Consider the following 17897-nt stretch of genomic DNA (forward strand, 5'->3'; position numbering starts at 1 on the left):
GTTCTTAGAACATTTTTCGATCGACTGTGTGCGCGTTGAAGGAGCTGCGCCGGGACTGTAGTACAACTGAAGAGGAGCGGCAGAACCCCTTTCTGTGTTCTGCCAGAAGAAAAGGCCTCACTTCTTTACCCAATGGAATATAAAAACAAACTACAGTTCTAATCGGAGTTGCGACTCTTCATCTCCCCCTGGCTGGAGGACTTTGCCTGCGTATCAGTGCCCTGTACCGGGTTGCTGCTCTGCTTGAAGGGGGTCTCTCCTGGCTCAGGACAAGACAGAGCTGAGTTGATCAGTTCCGGCCGGGCTGTTAGGCTCTCTCCCTCTCCAAATTAAGTATTTTGTTATTAATTTTAGTTTTAGTTGAGCACAGATTATATTACTGTTTTCAAATTAATCGAGTTTAACTACATTGTGAGCAATTATGAGTGAACAATAAAGTGCTGTTGCTTTGCTCATGCTAAAAGAGTCGCAATAAATATATAATTTTGCATTTAAAGACAATGTGGTCTGAAATCTTATTGAGTCACTCCAAGTATCTGATGGTGGTAAAAAGTTAGACAATTGTGTGCACATGATCTTTCAGTGGTTCTTCATAGTTATTCTAAGTCACAGGTGAAATAGAGTGTCTAAACATATCCCTGGGATTAGTAGTGCCAAACCTCTAAAATCCAACCTAGCAACTTACCAAGTACTCGTTCCATTAAGAGGAAAGTTGCCACTAACAGGCGTGTCTGGTGGATGATTCAACTACTGAGGCTACTTAGTTGGGTTACCTATCAGAAAAAGAGGGGTAGACGTCTGGATTAAGGCAGTTAGAAGCTAGGCGAGTTTCCCCAACACCAGCTTAAGCAGTTCCATAGAATCCTATTAGGTCAAGGGCCTGTAGGGAGTTGGAACTTAACCCTAGTAACGGAGAGCTGGACCAGTAGTCCTGTATGGGGTAATACCGGTGTGGAATAACACACCTTATTCCAAAATGAAGCTGGCTTGTCTAAATGTGCTTTAGCATACCTCTAGCGACTCTGTTTGTGACATGTGCGCAGAAAAGGCTTCTGCCGCATTCCTCTCCCATACAGCATCTCCTTGTGCAAAGTGCGCTGAATAGTTGAACAACGCACAGTGACACCATCTGCAGCAAGATCATGTCGCAGGTCTTTGGAGTTGGTCTGTGGGTTGAGTTTGACTGTTCTCACCATCCTTCGCCTCTGCTCATCTGAGATTTTTCTTGGCCTACCACTCCAGGCCTTAACTAGAACTGTGCCTGTGGTCTTCCATTTCCTCACTATGTTCCTCACAGTGGAAACTGACAGCTGAAATCTCAGAGCTAGCTTGTTGTATCCTTCCCCTAAACCACGATGTTGAACAATCTTTGTTTTCAGGTCATTTGACAGGTGTTTTGAGGCTCCCATGTTGCCACTCTTCAGAGAAGATGCAAAGAGGAGAACAACTGGTCACCTTAAATACTCTTTCTCATGATTGGCTTCACCTGTGTATGTAGGTCAAGGGTCAATGAGCTTACCAAACAAATTTTGTGTTCTAATAATTAGCGCTAAAGGTATTCAAATCAATAAAACAACAAGGGTGCCCAAATTTATGCACCTGCCTACTTTTTTAAAGTAATTATTGCACACTGTCTGTAAATCCTACAAACTTCATTTCACTTCTCAAATATCACTGTGTTTGTCTGCTATATGATATATTTAACTGAAATTGCTGAACCGAACAACCAGTGATTTATAAAGGAAAATCTTGAAAATGATCAGGGGTTCCCAAACTTTTTCATACGACTGTATATACTGCTCTGCATCTCCATCAGAGTGACCTTCAACTAGCTTACACTGGACAGTGTACCTTGTGTGATTTAAACACATTCTGAATGCCCACAAAACTCAGAATGCTTTCAAAGGCAAAAGTTAAAACAAAATGAAACAATGTTATCTTCTTTCAAGGCTCTAAGATTGAGTCTGTACGTCAGCACAGATATCTGGGAACTACAGTTGATGAGTCTGTCTCTATTACGCCTCACATTCTGCAAAATGTAAGAAAAAAAAACCTGAAGTTGCAAATGGTTTTTATATCAGACTGAAGTCTTGCTTATCCTTTGAGGCCAAAAGGAGACTTGTTGCTACCAAATTTATGTCTGTGCCAGATCACAGTAATGTTATATACATGCAGGTATCCTTGAAATGCTTACATGCACTCGATACTGTCTAACATGGAGCTCTGAGGTTAATGCAGATTTTAAAGCATTTACTAACCATGGCTGTATGCTGGGGTCGCACACGTAGACTTAACCTTGGGCATGTTCTTATTTATAAGGCTATTCTTGGTCTGCTTCCACATCACCCGCAAAGTTCCATCCTTCAAAAACTATGGGGAGTTATTGCCTTTGCTTCCAGGACTTACTGTCCCTAAAGCCTGTATCTAATTGGGAAGGGTGTTTAATTATGCTGCTCCCTCTGCTTGGAAATTGTGGCAAAATTACCTGAATCCTACAGAGCCGGTCTCACTAAATGAATTCAAAGTCATTGAAAATGACTTGGAGTCTGGCTGTGGAGGTTTTGACTGATTCACATTGTTCCTTTTTAATCTGTGGCACTCATAACTTTTTAAGAATTTATGACAGAGTAACGCACTCTTTATTTTCAAGTAAATTGTTACATGTATGTATTCCTGTGCGGAAAAAAACTAAATTAAAGAAAAAGAAATCAGCATGCTGAAAATCATGGCAGTTTGAAAGCATTGTGGTGTTGAGTAAGGCAGTAAAAAAAAGGTCTAATGAGATGATCAATAAAAAGTACTTAACACATCAGTATTTATTGAGGTGTAATATCACACTTATTAGATTTAATTTGATTCTGTCTTACACTATAACAAAACACATTTTTAATGCAAATATGCTGAGTTCAGGAACATTTATTAGTTTGAAGCCAAATACTTACAAAAGAAAATACCATCCTTCCTATCAAAGAACCAAATGTTTGAAAAGCCTTATTTCTTTTGACTAAATTAAAAAAAAACAACTACATTGATATGAGAAGGACAAAGCCAAAGGCAAGATTAAAACTATTGTTTCTGTGTTATCTCTCTATGCTACTCTTCCATGAATGATTACTTGAGATTACTTGACTTCTAAAGTGTTTGTCTAATTTCTTCCCATTATGTTTCACAATGAGTTTAGGGGCTTTTCAGTACAGTCTTTATCAGCATGCTTCTGAGTATGAAATATGCCTGAGTTAGATGAGATTACTTACACTGATGATACAAGACTTTTGTGTTATGAATACAAAATATCCTCCACATCCTCCAAATAATACAAAGTTTAAGCACTCTTGAACAGTTGTTTTCAAGCATCATTCGGACTGCAAAGCAAATGTTACATGTTGGTCCAATACGTGGCTGGATGAGGGTGGCTGAGTGTCTCATGTTCAATAACCTTGATCTACGCAGGGACACTTGGACAGTGAGAAGGCACTTTCATCCCTCGAGTATAGATATGCACCAGCAGGGCCCAAAGAGTGTGCACTACACACATAAAGACGGAGTTGAAATAGCACTTGAGAGAGTCTAATCAGCACTGATTGTCAAACTGCAGGATCTTGCTGATGCCACTGAGAGTAAATGGATGCTGACTTCGTAATGTCTAGACCGCGGAAAATCAGAGCTTTGATGTCTGGTAAATGGATTATGGACATGGGACTCCCAGTAGTGTGATACTGTATGAAAATTCTAAAGTTATGTGAAAATATACAGATGACACAACTGTATTCGAGGGTTAGTCTTTTTAGTGTAGCAGAGCTTAACGCAGATAAAAACTTTCTTGATTATGAACAAGTACTTTTAAAATGGTGGTGAAACGACAATGAGTGCGTGCAAAGTATCATGAACATACATTTGCTTCACAAACGTTTCACGTGTACACAATTCTGTTCTAACACGGAAATTGAAATGTTTGTATATCTTTTACGTTACTGCTTGTAAAATTTTTACGTTTTTGAAAATGATTTAAACAAGTTCGTTCACTAAAAAATGATTTACAGTCCCTCTTTATACAAGGTTGCAACACTCAGTTAATTTGACTTGCACACTTGGAGAGATGAATTTTGAGTCTGATGTTGTCAAGTGCCACCTTGACTGAATTTTTGGAGTGGTTTAATCATCAACAAACCATAGCCAGTTCAGAGCCTGTATTTTGCATATTTAAGTTCCTGGTTTTATTCTCGGGTTCCTCTAGACAATGTTGGTAACGCTGATTGCTGCAGCACCACTTCTAACCCTCCATCTTAAAAGCTTCATACTGATTGCTCAACAAAGGTGAGGTAATCTGGTTATATATGATAACCCCAGATCTCTGAGTATGGCCAGACAGACCTAGCCCTAGCAGAAGTGCAACGAGTGAGGAAATATTGGTGGACTGCAAGGCAGTTGCTCATTCTTTGAGGGTTTGAGGGCATGCCAGACTAGCTGCTAAGTGGGTGTTTTGTAAATGTGTTACATGATGTCATGGGTAACAGAAGAAGAAGCCTGGACTTCAAAAGAGGCTTTTCAGGTAGCTAGGGACAAGTGTTTTCCCTTTCGGGTGGACTTTAGGCTTTGTATGCTTGCAGACCTTTCACATGCACAAAAAAACAGCTCTATAACACACTAAAGAAAAATGAAAAGCATAGAAGGCATATTATTGTCTCTTTAAGACCAGTGCACAACATTGTGTGCAGACATCCACACTCTTTCCTGCATCAACCAGCACTCGTCTGATTGAGCATTTTCTCAAGAAGCCCCTCCAGGCCCAGATTCATTTTCAGATGTGTAATTACAGACGGCCACAGAGGGGCCTGTGTGTGTGTGTATGTGTGTGTGGTCTCAGAGGTGTCATCCGAGGTCCATAGTTAATCAGCAGTCGACCACAAGTCTCGGGGATCAGCCCATCGATTACCTCCCAGGGCAATCAATTCTATCAAAGGCATTACTTAAACTGAACTGAGATCAGAAAGCGGAGGACACACAGCTCAGTAGAGACCAAGATGACAGAGAAGAGTATGTGATACAAGATGGTAGAGCTCAGAAGCTCGGAGGACATAACGAGGGGTAGGTACGGAAGATAGGACCAAAGTCAAGTGTGATTTTAAGTGGAAGAAAGTAGATGATGAAATAGAAAAGAAATAAGAAATGAAAGACAAGGAAAGCTGAGACGATGGTAACAACTCCCATTGGGTGATATAATGCTACACAGATAACGAACAAAACATTTGAGTGGAAAAAATGAATGGAGATGCTTCCATAGAGGGCATCAATCATCGAATGGAACGCCATATATGGGAGATACTGTGCCGACGTGTTACACAGTCCTCTCCATCACCATCATCAGAACAAAAATGACAGAGTGTCTTTTGGAAGTGATTCAAAGCAGGTATGCCAAAAACCAGGGAGTCTGCTGTGATGGCTTGTGGTTGCCAAACACTTACTACAAAATGTATGTTGGACTTTTACATCAATCTGATGAAGCGACTTCACTTCTATAAACAATTTCTCTATTGAATTTCCAGAAAATGTGATTTAATACGACATCAACGATACCAGTATATATCTCAAGAGATGTCTGCTCAATTCTAGTGATTACTTTTCTCAGCTTCACCTTATGCACATACACTCTACTGTATATTGATGTCAGATATCATATGGATGGATAAAACATGCACACAGTGTGTTGCATGCGCGCAAACACGCTTGTACATGCATAAACGTGAGGATCAATGTGGCTGAGAAAGTTAGAAGCTCTCAGTGTCTGACCTTGATTAGATGTAATGAGACTTAACCACAAGTCCACTAATCTGATGAAATGACTTACTGATTCACCTTGTGATGAATACTAAACACAAGCATTGACTCTGGTTTTACACACTTATGCCGGTGCACACGCTTGGACCATTTGCAGGCATGTGCACATAAACCCACACACCCACACATGTCCTTGGCCTATCCCAATCAAACTTATTACTTTGAGAATCTTCAAAGGGCCCTTTGATCACCTCTTTGAAAATCATCTTAATAAAAATTGCAAATGGGAGCTGGCCTGTAGTTACAGCCATATGGAAAGTTTTATGATAAGGCAGATGTAGAAAGACTGACCTCTGGTAGTTCTTGCTCTGTGACTGATCTCTAGAGGCTACGTCTAAGATTACTTTGTGAATCTGCTGTTAAATGAGTGTGATTTCTGTGGTAAGTCTGGATTACACTCTAAATCTGCTGATAAGCAACTTGCTCGTGATGTTTACAAAGCATCATACAACGTTGTGTAGTGGGAGAATTTCCAGATTCTGCTTCCCTAGTCATTGTGATATGTAAATTATAGTTAAGCCCCGTTCAGATCAACTGCAACACTCAAACAGTGACTTGGAACAGTTTGGAAATAGAAGATTTAAAAACAAAAAAAAAACAACAAAAAAACAAGCTTAAAGTTCATCAGTAGTGGCAACAAACAACACTTCCAGTACTTCTTAGAGTGCCTCAAGGCAGGATTTTACAACTCAACAATTCTACCTCTGTGGCAATGCTTCAAAGTTTAACAGCAGAATTTACACAATTCTGGCTGAACTACAAACTGGTGGTTTACACATATGAGCCATAATATTAAAACCAGAAGTGTGTAACATCTTGTTATAGTGCATTGTTTTACTGGATAAACGCTGAATCCTGTCACTCATGTGGATGAACATCCTAGACATTGATCGAGACCAAGCACATCCCTTCATGAACACAGCCGTCTCAAACATCAGCAGCCTCACCTGGTGGGACAATGTACCCCACCAAACCACAAAACTGCCCAGGAACGGCTTGGGTAACATGACAAAGAGCCCAAGGCATTGACCTGTCCTGTAACTGCCCTATATCTCAATCTGTATAAGCACCTGTGGGTTCCATCGCCAAAGTCCTGCTGCCAAACACCACAGGCCATCCCAGAGGTCTTGCGTCTATTCCCCACTGGTCAGAACAGTGTTGGTGGCCCAAGGGGGCTCTACACTGTATTAACCAGGTGGTCTTAATGTTGAGGCTGATGGTTGTATGTTCCTCTACCAAGTAGCAAAAGCTGAGCAACTTTTTTTGTCAGGTATCTTCTTTTTTTTTTCTGCACAGCAGCCTGGCTGTAATAACAGTAATCCGAATGAGGACACTGTGTTTTGTGATGAAGTGCTACCGTCAGTTGGAACACAAGCTCCACACAAGCTGTGTTTCTCTATTTTTTTACGCTAATTCAAAAAGGTAATGGGAGGATGTTAGTAGTAAAAAATAATGAAAAATGCAGCTCTGGCAAATTGGATATGGATCCCCTTCACCAAATAGTCTCTTACTTTGAGAGATTTAATGATATTCAAAACATAATCTTCCCTAAAATCATCCAATAACTCATTCAAACAGATCGACACCTAAACCTCTTTACTCTTCTCTCCAAATTAAGGCATGCTTATACACACAGTACACAGTCTATAAAATCATTTCTCAAGTCTTTTCTTACCCAGTTATTGGCCGATATACTAAAAGCCAGACTCCTTGACTCCATGAGTCCAGTCTTGGAAAACTAAAAGACACAGTTCATAACTTGCAAAGCTATTACATAGTCCCCTAAAAGCCTCCTTGTGTCATAGAAGTAATTTAACCTCTATCATTTGCTTCTTGCAGCCAGTTAATCACCTTCCATTCAAAAAGAAAAAGCGTCTAAAAATACTAACCAGCCCTTAAACACTGCTTAACACCTACACACCCACACTAAGTCTCTGACCTCACTCCCTTTCCTACTTTTCTGAGTTTTTAGCTCTCCTATACAAACACACAGGCACTATATGATCCCTCCCCACGCCATACTATACTGATCACACCGCTTTATAGACCAGTCCTCTACCTGTGAATCTGTTAAAAACCCAGTAATCATAGTGGGCAGTATTGCATTTTTCATAATCACAGCACTTGAGTGACCTCCCCACCTGCCAGCCTTTGAAATGAGAGTGTAATAGGGAAGGTCTGTTTTCAGGCTTTGTAACGGGATTTCATAACTACTATGCTGAGAACACAGGATTACATCTTCTTTTAAATCACAAAAGCTGATGTTTTTGAGCACTAATGGACATATGGTCTAACATACGCAATTGCATAGATGTGAATAATAGTCTCCTCTGCAGTTTGATTAGATTAAATTAGAAAGTCTTTATTGTCCCAATTTGGGCAATTTGATTTGCAACAGCAGTTGACAATGAAATTCATGCCATAAAACAGTACGGTACAATCCATAGAAACATAGATAGAAATAATAAATGTCATCAGGTGAGTTATCATGACCATATATGTAGCCTACGGTGCAAGGACACAAGCCTAAAGCTTATTTAGAAATCCTACAGCTGAGGGAACAAATGATCTGAGGTATCCATTTGATTTGGCCCTCTTGGGGAAGGTATACCTGGTTGTGGTGGTGTGGGTTGGCTAAGATGACCTCTGCCCTCTGAATGGCTCTTACTTGATAAACATTGTCAAGCTGCTGCAGGCTACTGCCAGTGGCAAAGTTTGACAATGCTCCCCAAGAGATTTTTATTAGTGATGCTAAGGTTTCCGTACCAGCAAATCACTGCAAAAAAAACTCAATAAAGGATGAATAAAACATTTTTAAAAGCAAACTGTCAACATTAAAATCTCTTAGCTTCCTTCAAAAAGAACAGTCTCTGGTCGGCTTTCATGCAGATGATGTCCGCGTTGGCCTCGAAGGTCAGTTTGTCATCCAAGATGGTGCCCAAATACTCATACTGGCTTATAATCTCCACAGCTGTACCATTAATGAAAGTGGGTGGTTTTTTCGAGAATCGAACAGCATATATTTATTACAGATCTTTTTTATTGTATGCACTCGAAAGCACTGTTATGGCCGATGATTGTATTTTTTTTTTAACTGTCGCAGAGAGCATTAGGCAATGAAATTTGACTCTAGTTCACTGTTTTTTATGCATGTGTGCTGGAATGACATTAAAGTTATCTCTGTCTATCTATCTATCTATCTATCTATCTATCTATGAGAAATTTTTACCATATTAACCTTAATGCTGAATGCATTTTTTTTTATGTACAAGCATTATTTGTGATAGCATGGCATCAGTAGTTTGGAAGCCAATTGTGATCCAGAATGCAACTTAGGTTTAAACTGGTGACAAATCAAAAACCAACATAAAGTGTTTTTGTCATGTGTTGGGCCACCACATGCTGCTGGAACTGCTTCAGTGGATCTTGGAATCTGTGGGACACCATTCTTCTAACATATACAGTCGTGACTTGATAATTCAACACGAAATGTAAAACCTTCTTTTATGTCGGATAGCAAGGCTGTCGGATTGTCAAGATGGAGGTCTCGATACAAGGAGGGCTTGACGCTTGAAGGGTCATTTGTTGTTAATATTCATTGTTTATAGTTGTTATAATTATCTACGTATAGGATATTGTTATGATTTATATGAAACAAAATAAACTTGGTAGATGTAATTTTACGTATGATGTGTGGCGTGTAACAGTATCGAAGCAATTTGTTTCTATGATTGATAAGCCTGATACATCCGCAGTATTTATAGGTTCAAAGAATTGTTCAGGTGTCCAAACATGTCACATTGTTTAATACTTCAAAGAGCTTCAAAGCACCAAACCTGTCCTTTCTGTGTTCCACACATGTAGAGTTGTTCACTAACAAACTGATGCAAATCTTGCAAAACTTAATTTGATGGGCAAACTCACTCAATGAGTAGGACTAGTGTGTTGTTAGAACATTATGCGTCGCTGGATTTCACGCTTAACTGACTGGTGCGCTTGTGCACGGGTCTGTCAATTAACATCAAAGGTAAGTAAATCTGTCAGATTGTTCAGTCAGATAATACACCGTCATCCTTATTTGTGACATAAAACGTCACGTCGGAGTTGGAATCCAAGGCTGTCGGTATGTTAAGGCTATTTTTTATGAGGGCCGTTGGTTTTTCCTAAAAACCTGTCGGATAGCAAGGTTTTCGGATTGTTAAGGGTCAGATTGTCAAGTCATGACTGTATTTCCTCATTTGATATTTTGATTATGGTGGTGGAGAGCACTGTCTGACACACCAGTCAAAAATCAGCCATTAGTGCACAACTAGTGACTGCAAATCCACAGCACATGATTCAAATCGCTTTTATACTCATCACACCATTTAGAGACCCCTCTTCCCCTTTGGATGGAGGCATTGTCATCCTGAAAGAGATCCCTCCCATCTAATAGAAACGTTTCAGCAGAGGATAAAGGTGATCACTCAGAACAACTTTGTATTGATCTGCAGCGACCCTTTACTTTAGGGGGTTAAGTGGACCCAAACCAACGGCAAAATGCCTCCTACATCATAAGAGACAGTGGATCCCGTCACATTAGCGGTTAAGAATTTAGGTTTGCACCTTAATTCGTCACCCGTCTTTATACGTGATGTGGAAATCTGAAACCACTAGTAAGAAGCACTGAGAAATTATATTTAGCGGGATGTCGAAGACATCTAGTGTCCAGCATATTCATGGATTCCTTTTTCAATGCAGGAGGAAGAATACAGGCTTAATGAATTCATTGATAATTAGAGCTGTCACCTGCACTGCTGCATTTCCATTTTCCAAAGTTGCCTCAAATGTATAATTCATCATCGCTCACTTTATATGATAAAAGGACAGTCAAATAAAGGTTTTTTATCTGCCCATTAAAACACATCCAAGATACCGATAAACAGACACGGAACACTGCAATTTTACCTAAATTGGCTGCGGTGCACCATTACAATAAAGTAATACCCTTTTATTAGAGTCTAAGAGATAATATATGATATTTTAAAATGCACTGCGTAACTGACCTAAACATGTAATTTATAGAATAGATTTTCTTGTGTCATGAGCTGCTTAATGAGAAAGTGATGAATTCAGGGTTGGGTAAACATTTCTAATTTTCACTTTTTACTCCTCTGGTAGTGTGCTCTGTGGAAATAACATTAAAGAAGTCCACATCTCATCCACTCTTCCGCCCTCTGTGGCCTTGATCTAACCAGGTAAGGAGGCCCTGTGTGTGATGGTGCAGCCAACACCCGAAAGCAACTAAAAGCAATTTTCTGAGGCAATGTGCAAGAAATAGAAGGTTGGCACAGCGGCTGGAGCGCAGAAAAATGTGACACGCTGAGAATGAGCGACCTTGGGAGTGCTTTATGCTGAAGGAAATGTGTGTGTGCATGTAATTGTGTGGAGGTCAACTACTTTATACGCGAGTACATGACTGTAAAAGAGACAAAAACACTGACTTCACGCTGGTGTATATGCAGTTCAGGAAATGCATGTACTATTGTAGACTTTCATTTCATTAGAACACGTACATGCATGCACAAACACTCACACAAACACACATGCAAACAGGTATGTTTGTAGCTGCTAACATGTGAGACCAGTTAAATGTGTGTGTGGACCCACCTGAGTGTGTGTGTTGAAGAACTCGTGACCTTTTTGACTGTATTTACTTTTGTGGTACTGTTTGTATACGTGCATAGTTGTGTCTCCCTGTCCATCAGAGTGTCTGTTCTGCTACTTACTGCAGATTGCGTCAGCCTCGTCTGAACCGTCTGCACACTCTGGTTCTCCATCGCAGCGCCACCTAGCAGGAACACACTGTCCATTCTTGCAGGCGAAGTCTGTGGTTGCACACGTCTTCTTTGCTGTAGACAGAGAGGAAACGCTCAACATTACCACAAAGTCACGCGCGTTTTAAACAGTTTTCTTTCTTCTGCCGCAATATCAATCAGTAATCGATTAATCACCAAAACAAATGATAATGTAAGTTTTCACCATGGACACTTAACATTCGCTGCAGAACTGGGTAAATTACATAAACCATTTGGCAATAAAAATGCCATCCCGGTAACTTTTGGCTCATTTTCACTGAATAAGCACTGGTCGGGAGACATTAACCACTACGGAAGTCTCTGTTATGGTGATTCGTTGCACGCAAACTCCCCCACAATGGTCTCTGCTTACCAACACAAAACTGCCCATAGTTAAAGTGACCACCTTCCCTTGCTGCTACAGTATTAACCCTATTCAGGACTTGACCAATGTCCCTCTTTTTATATTTAAAAAAAAAAAAAAAACAACTTTAAAAATTAAAAAAAACAAAAAACAATACCTGTCACCTAAATCAAATAACCTGGGGTCCAAAAGACCCCAAAAGTCCTGAATAGGGTTAAACACAAACAAACTGCGACCCTCTAGGCTCCACCTGGTGGCACAACCAGGTACTACAGTTAATGTACATTACAGTTTCTGACATGTACACCCCTCATCTTCAGTTAATGTCATTTCAGTTGGTTTAATTATAAACCACAATTAATAGACAGATATTTAATCTTTAATATCTCTTTCACCATATGTCTCAAAGCAAGCTAATGCAGCATCACGTCTGCTGCTGCTCTCTGCCAGTCGTTGCTATACGCTACAGTAAATAAGACAGTGACTGTCAATTACAGATTATATCTGACATGTAATGGAACAAATTCTCTGCACACAGCAAGTGATGTTTAATTAGAGATAAGAAAAAGCACATCGTAAGCACACACACTATCAACTGACCCCTGAAAAACATATGGTAAAACAGTTGGGGGAAAGGAAATATGTCAAAAGTTTTATAATTCACTTGGCAAGACAGCAAGGTTAGGAAATTAAATTAAAATAAAGTTTTGCCTACACAGGCTTTCAGGCTGGAGCCCCAGTGGTGTGTTTAAATGCATCTTGTAACAGAAGACAGGAGAGGGCCTTTCTATTAGCCCTTGTCATTTTGTTGGTGCCACTTTGAGACTGACTTAGTGGATCAAGGGTACAAGTCTGGTTAGAGCTTTTTAAAATGTCTTGGCTACACTGCATGGCCCATCTTTGTGTATGCATTAAACTATATTTAACAATTGTTTTTCAAATGACATGCATGAAAAGTGTAAAGTCTAAATCCAGTGTGAGGTTTCCACATTTTGAAATATATTGTCTTAATTTCCTGAGGACCGATTTGCTACATAACGTCAGACTCATTAGGAATTAGACATAGAACAATAGAAATAGAGTTGATTAGAGCTTTGCAGTATATTACACTGACCAACCCAGAACAGGTTTACAGAAGTAAAAGACTCAGAGTCAGAGTTAACCAGTGAGTGCTGCAGTGGAGCAGTATTTGTAATCTGAGCAGTTTGCTTTGGGCAGAGTGAATGAGAAGTGCACTGACAGCTTAATTAGACCCCTTCTATGTAAGGTTGTGTTAGATTTGGTGGCAAATAAAGTACATTGCATCCAAACAGTGCATCACTGTTCAACTGCTTGCCTGGACTGACTTCAATCTTTTCCTCTATTTTAACCACCCCATGATCCACCTTCCAGCCCAGTCTTAGCAGAACCAACTCTGGCTCTGTGTAGCACTCTTCTGATAGCCTATGGACTCCAAAGGTTTTGTGCAGTCACTTTCTCCAAGCAAGGGGAAAATTGAAGCACTTGGGTCTGTCACGGGGAGAGGCAAAAAAATCCCTCTCCTTGACAGCGAGAGCCAGTGAACAAGAGAAAGCACTCGCTTGGCGTGTTAGCAATGCCTCGCCTCGCCATGATGAAATATATAGAGCGGGGGGGGCTGACAAATGGCAAGAAAGTGTGAGTGCGTGAACAACTCTGTGTGTGTGCGCGGCGGTGGTGTTTGTGTCGGAGTGACTTTCTTCTGACAAGCAGAGTGACTGATTGCTGCAGTCGTTTTCATTCACGTGAGCCACTGACCAGAGTTCAGCTGCAAATATAAGTTGGATGATGACACTGTATGGACATACAGTAAATTAATCATATTTGACTCACCAAAGCTCACCGGAGCCATAGGAGAGGATCCATACTGCACTTGTGTCTGTACGCCAAATACAGCCAAACACCCAGAAGACAGCAATGGCTTAGTTTAATGTGACAGAAATGAGATGGAAATAGGTCGTTTTGTTTGGTCCAAAAGTAAAAAAAAACAACCAACCACCAACTTTAAGTTTGGCTAATTAAAACATTACATCTTGTTTGTTTAATCCGTACAAAAACCAGAGCGTAAAACAGACAAGTCAGGGTTTTATGGGGGGTTATGCGGCCCTATGTCTTGGCTGCATGCATTGAGTAAGCAAGCTGTTTCTTGGATGAGCGTCATATCTGCCACACAGACATGAGAATGGTATCAGCTTTCTTATCTTTGTACGTGGTTTTCCAAAAACACATTAAACCTTATGTGCAATATGCTTTGCATTCACAACAAAACTGCAGAGCTACTGAACTACACAATGATTTGGCACAACCCTCGCAGTGTGTTCCACACAGTTAGCAAGAGAGGAGCTTATTAGCTTGTTGTTTATGTGTGAGTAGCCTTGGATGTCTTAGGGTGTGTGGTAAAAGGCAGAGTAATGACGGATGGCACAACTGGGAGCCATAATAATGAAGTACACGCTAGAAAAACTGACAGCATCTCAGCGGTGGGGACCGATGCTTCTTATACGTATAATTTTATTCATATGGATGATAGATAGAAGTACGGTGAACTGAAGAAAAGACAGAGACAAGTGCACATTCACACACTCACCAGCACCACAGTATTGATTCCGCGAAGAGAGAAAAAGAAAAGGGGAGTCCTAAAGACATGAGAGAGATAGAATTGAAGAAAGTGTGGGCCTAGAATAAATGAAAAGCATGTCCCAAGGGATAACCCAGTAGTCAGAGGCAGAGACAAAAGGTAAATAGAAAGAGGAGAGAGGGGTACAAAAACCAAAGACAAGAGGGGAAGCTGCTGTTGAGGTGGGGTCTGGTGTAATGGCATCAGTTGCCACAAAGGACCACATAAATCCCCTTTCCTTCCTACCAGTATGTTAGCATAAACCCAATCTCTCCCTCTCCGCCCTCCCTGTTTTTCATCTTTCCCTCCATCTCTGCCTGAAGTCCGATAACACACACAGCTGTAGCACACCCAGAATATGCAGCGAAATCCACAGTGCTGCTGTAGATCACAATAAACCTGATGCCAGATATCCACAAATAAGGATTTGCCTTCACCTTCGTATTATATCTCCTGTCACGGGTCATCTTAATCCGCTCCAAAACCAGCTTGCTTAATTCCAAAGGGGGTGCAAAATGGTGCAGGCACCAGGCTGGCTTACAACATATCACACTCACAAGGATTAATTAAAATGCAGAAGCTAGTAAACGTAAGCCTATCAATTTCCTACAACCCTTTCCTTAACTCATATTTTTTCTTATCTTAGCTACAGAATGGAAAATAATACCATTCACCTTGGCCCCTTCTTATTCTGGGGGGTAGAAAGCATTGAATAGCTTTTCCGCTGTGGGCAAATAAAATATGCGTTTAATTAACCTTAGAATAGATGATGGTACTCACACACATATATTTAAAAGTGGCACTGGACACAGATAAAAAAAAAAAGAAAACACAATAGGAAAAACATTCAGGGCGTGAGTTTAAGCAGCTGCAGGACAGGTTTTGTACGATACGGTGGACATTTTTATTCATCTCAAGAAAAAAAAGACAGAAAATTATATCCTCGCTGCAAGTGAAAGTGTTATTTTAATACATTATGGATCGTTATTATCATCTGTCTTGAAATCACCACATTTATAAAAGTGCAGTCATTTGGGGTTTTGAATACTGAATCCCACGGACGTGTACTCAGTCCAACAGTTCGGAAAGAAATCTTCCGTGTAATGAAATAAGCATTCAAATAAAACTCATTTTTCACTGCAACAGGCGCAGCAAGTGACACCAGGAATAAAAAAATAAAAAATACTCCAGAGAGAAAGAGGAGAACAACTACACCTGTACATTTCCCTTATTCCACTTTACAGATATACTCTAACTGCTGGAGGAACATAAACAGAGATAGATAATTAGAAAATCAGACACCTAATGCAAAATCTTATATGTTCAAAAACCGAGGCACATCTTCCCAGGCCTCTCAAGACTTGCTGATGCACACACAAACAGCTGCTTACATTTACATTCTGATGCACCGAGACCTGTCAAATATGCGTGTCATCCATATGGAACAGCGCAAACTTGCCTTAAGAGGTGAAAGAGTGAGTGTGGAGGAGAAAGAAGCTGTATTCATACTATACAATCCTCATTCCTTCCAACCACACCTCCACCTACAGCTGAAACACAACATTTAGTTTTAGTCCTTGGGCCCTAGATAGAAAAATCCATGAATATTTATGTGAAACAGGAGACGGACCAGAGGAGGCCGAGCTTGCTTGCTTGCTTGCTAGCTGATTTTATTTACATTCTTGAGTCATCACTAACTTCGTGCACTTCTAAATTGCGCCATCCATTTCTCATATCTTACCCGTCCTTCCGCTTCACTTGCACAAAACTCGTGGATCTCGCAGGCTTCACCGGCTACAGTACTACTTGCTGAGCAACATATGGCCAAAGACATTTATCTTTTGTTGAGATGTGTTTTGTTGCTCACTGGAGAATGCTAATTCACTGTAATATATTCTACTTCATTCATTTATTTGTCAAGAAAGATGCATGTTATTTTAAGACCCCTCTGGTGAAAATCTAATTTTTTACCTTGTTAACATGTCCATATGGTGTTTTTTTTTTTTATTATGCTGAAAGACATAAGCAGTCAGTACCATGTCTGAGCATTTCCACCTTAAAACTGCAGTGTAGTAGCATTTTCAAAAACATGAATTTAGACTTCCAGGGTGTCAAACAACACAAGATTATGGGACCGATCCTGTAAGTTTGATTAATCTTACTCAGAATTGCTTTCTGTATGTAACATGTATGGCTGAATTACTCACAACTGTGTAGCGTAGGGTAGTTTCATAGTGTTTGAGCAGAGCAGTAGGTGAGCTGGTGTGCTCGAGCGACAGCAAGTGGGGAAATGTGGGTGGAGAAAGAGGTTGGTAGTTGATGTATTTATTCTCAGGGAAGCAATGAATTAGAGTTACATCTATGTCATTTTAATACACTGAGGAATGCCAGTTCACTGCTATTTATCGTATTTATTTGTTTATCTATCACGGACAATGTATGTTAATTAATGTACGTAAATATATGAGATTTAACCATAACTGTAATATACAGCTGCAGTCCCTGGGCAGGTTTATTTTTGAGTATTTATTTGATACTCTACGGTACATGTTTACATACACGTATGTATACATGTGCTGCCTTTGGTGATTTCTGTATAACTGAATGGTGAACTCCATATACTGGCAATACACACTTTAACTTAAGCAACCCGGCTTCAACGCTTCAAACTTCAACACCTCAACTCTAGCACTTAAAATCATGCACTTTGTATTACTGATTGATTGATTGATTGATTGATTGATTGATTGATTGATTGATTGATTGACTGATTGATTGATTGACTGTATTTGTGTATTTTGAAGCCTTGTGAGTTAATTTTTTTAGTCTATGACCCACCAAGGGACAACAGATGCAAACTAGCATTTATGCTAACTCTGGCACATTTACAGTATGTAATTTTATTCATTATGTGCACTGTCCCTTTTAAATTGAAAAAAAAGAAAAAAAAGATGTACACAAAACAGACATTACACCCAAACAAATCACACAGAACAGGTTTTGATCTAATTCTTCAAATATGTTATTCTTATTTAATTTATCCTTGCTGGTAATAGGAATAACTTTATGATACACTGAAATCCTGGTGTATATTAGTATCAGTGCTACACTGAACACCTTTTAATTTTTTTGGAAACCATAGACACTAAGACACAAGTGCACTTTAAACTGTAGCGTGGATGACCAGATCAAGGAGGCTCGCTAAATAAGCATTACACAGTAATAG

General features: G+C 39.9%; 1 protein-coding gene across 1 annotated transcript in view; it reads right to left on the reverse strand.

Annotated features, from left to right (window-relative positions):
* Positions 1-17897, reverse strand: part of lrp8 (low density lipoprotein receptor-related protein 8, apolipoprotein e receptor) — a 201142-nt gene that overhangs the window by 93773 nt on the left and 89472 nt on the right. The window contains exon 3 of the mRNA XM_008279416.1: positions 11604-11726. Within this exon, the coding sequence (XP_008277638.1) occupies positions 11604-11726 (123 nt within the window). The remainder of the gene's footprint in view (positions 1-11603; positions 11727-17897) is intronic.

The sequence above is a fragment of the Stegastes partitus genome, unplaced genomic scaffold (assembly GCF_000690725.1).
Source record: "Stegastes partitus isolate 25-593 unplaced genomic scaffold, Stegastes_partitus-1.0.2 Scaffold158, whole genome shotgun sequence".
Lineage (NCBI taxonomy): Eukaryota > Metazoa > Chordata > Actinopteri > Pomacentridae > Stegastes > Stegastes partitus.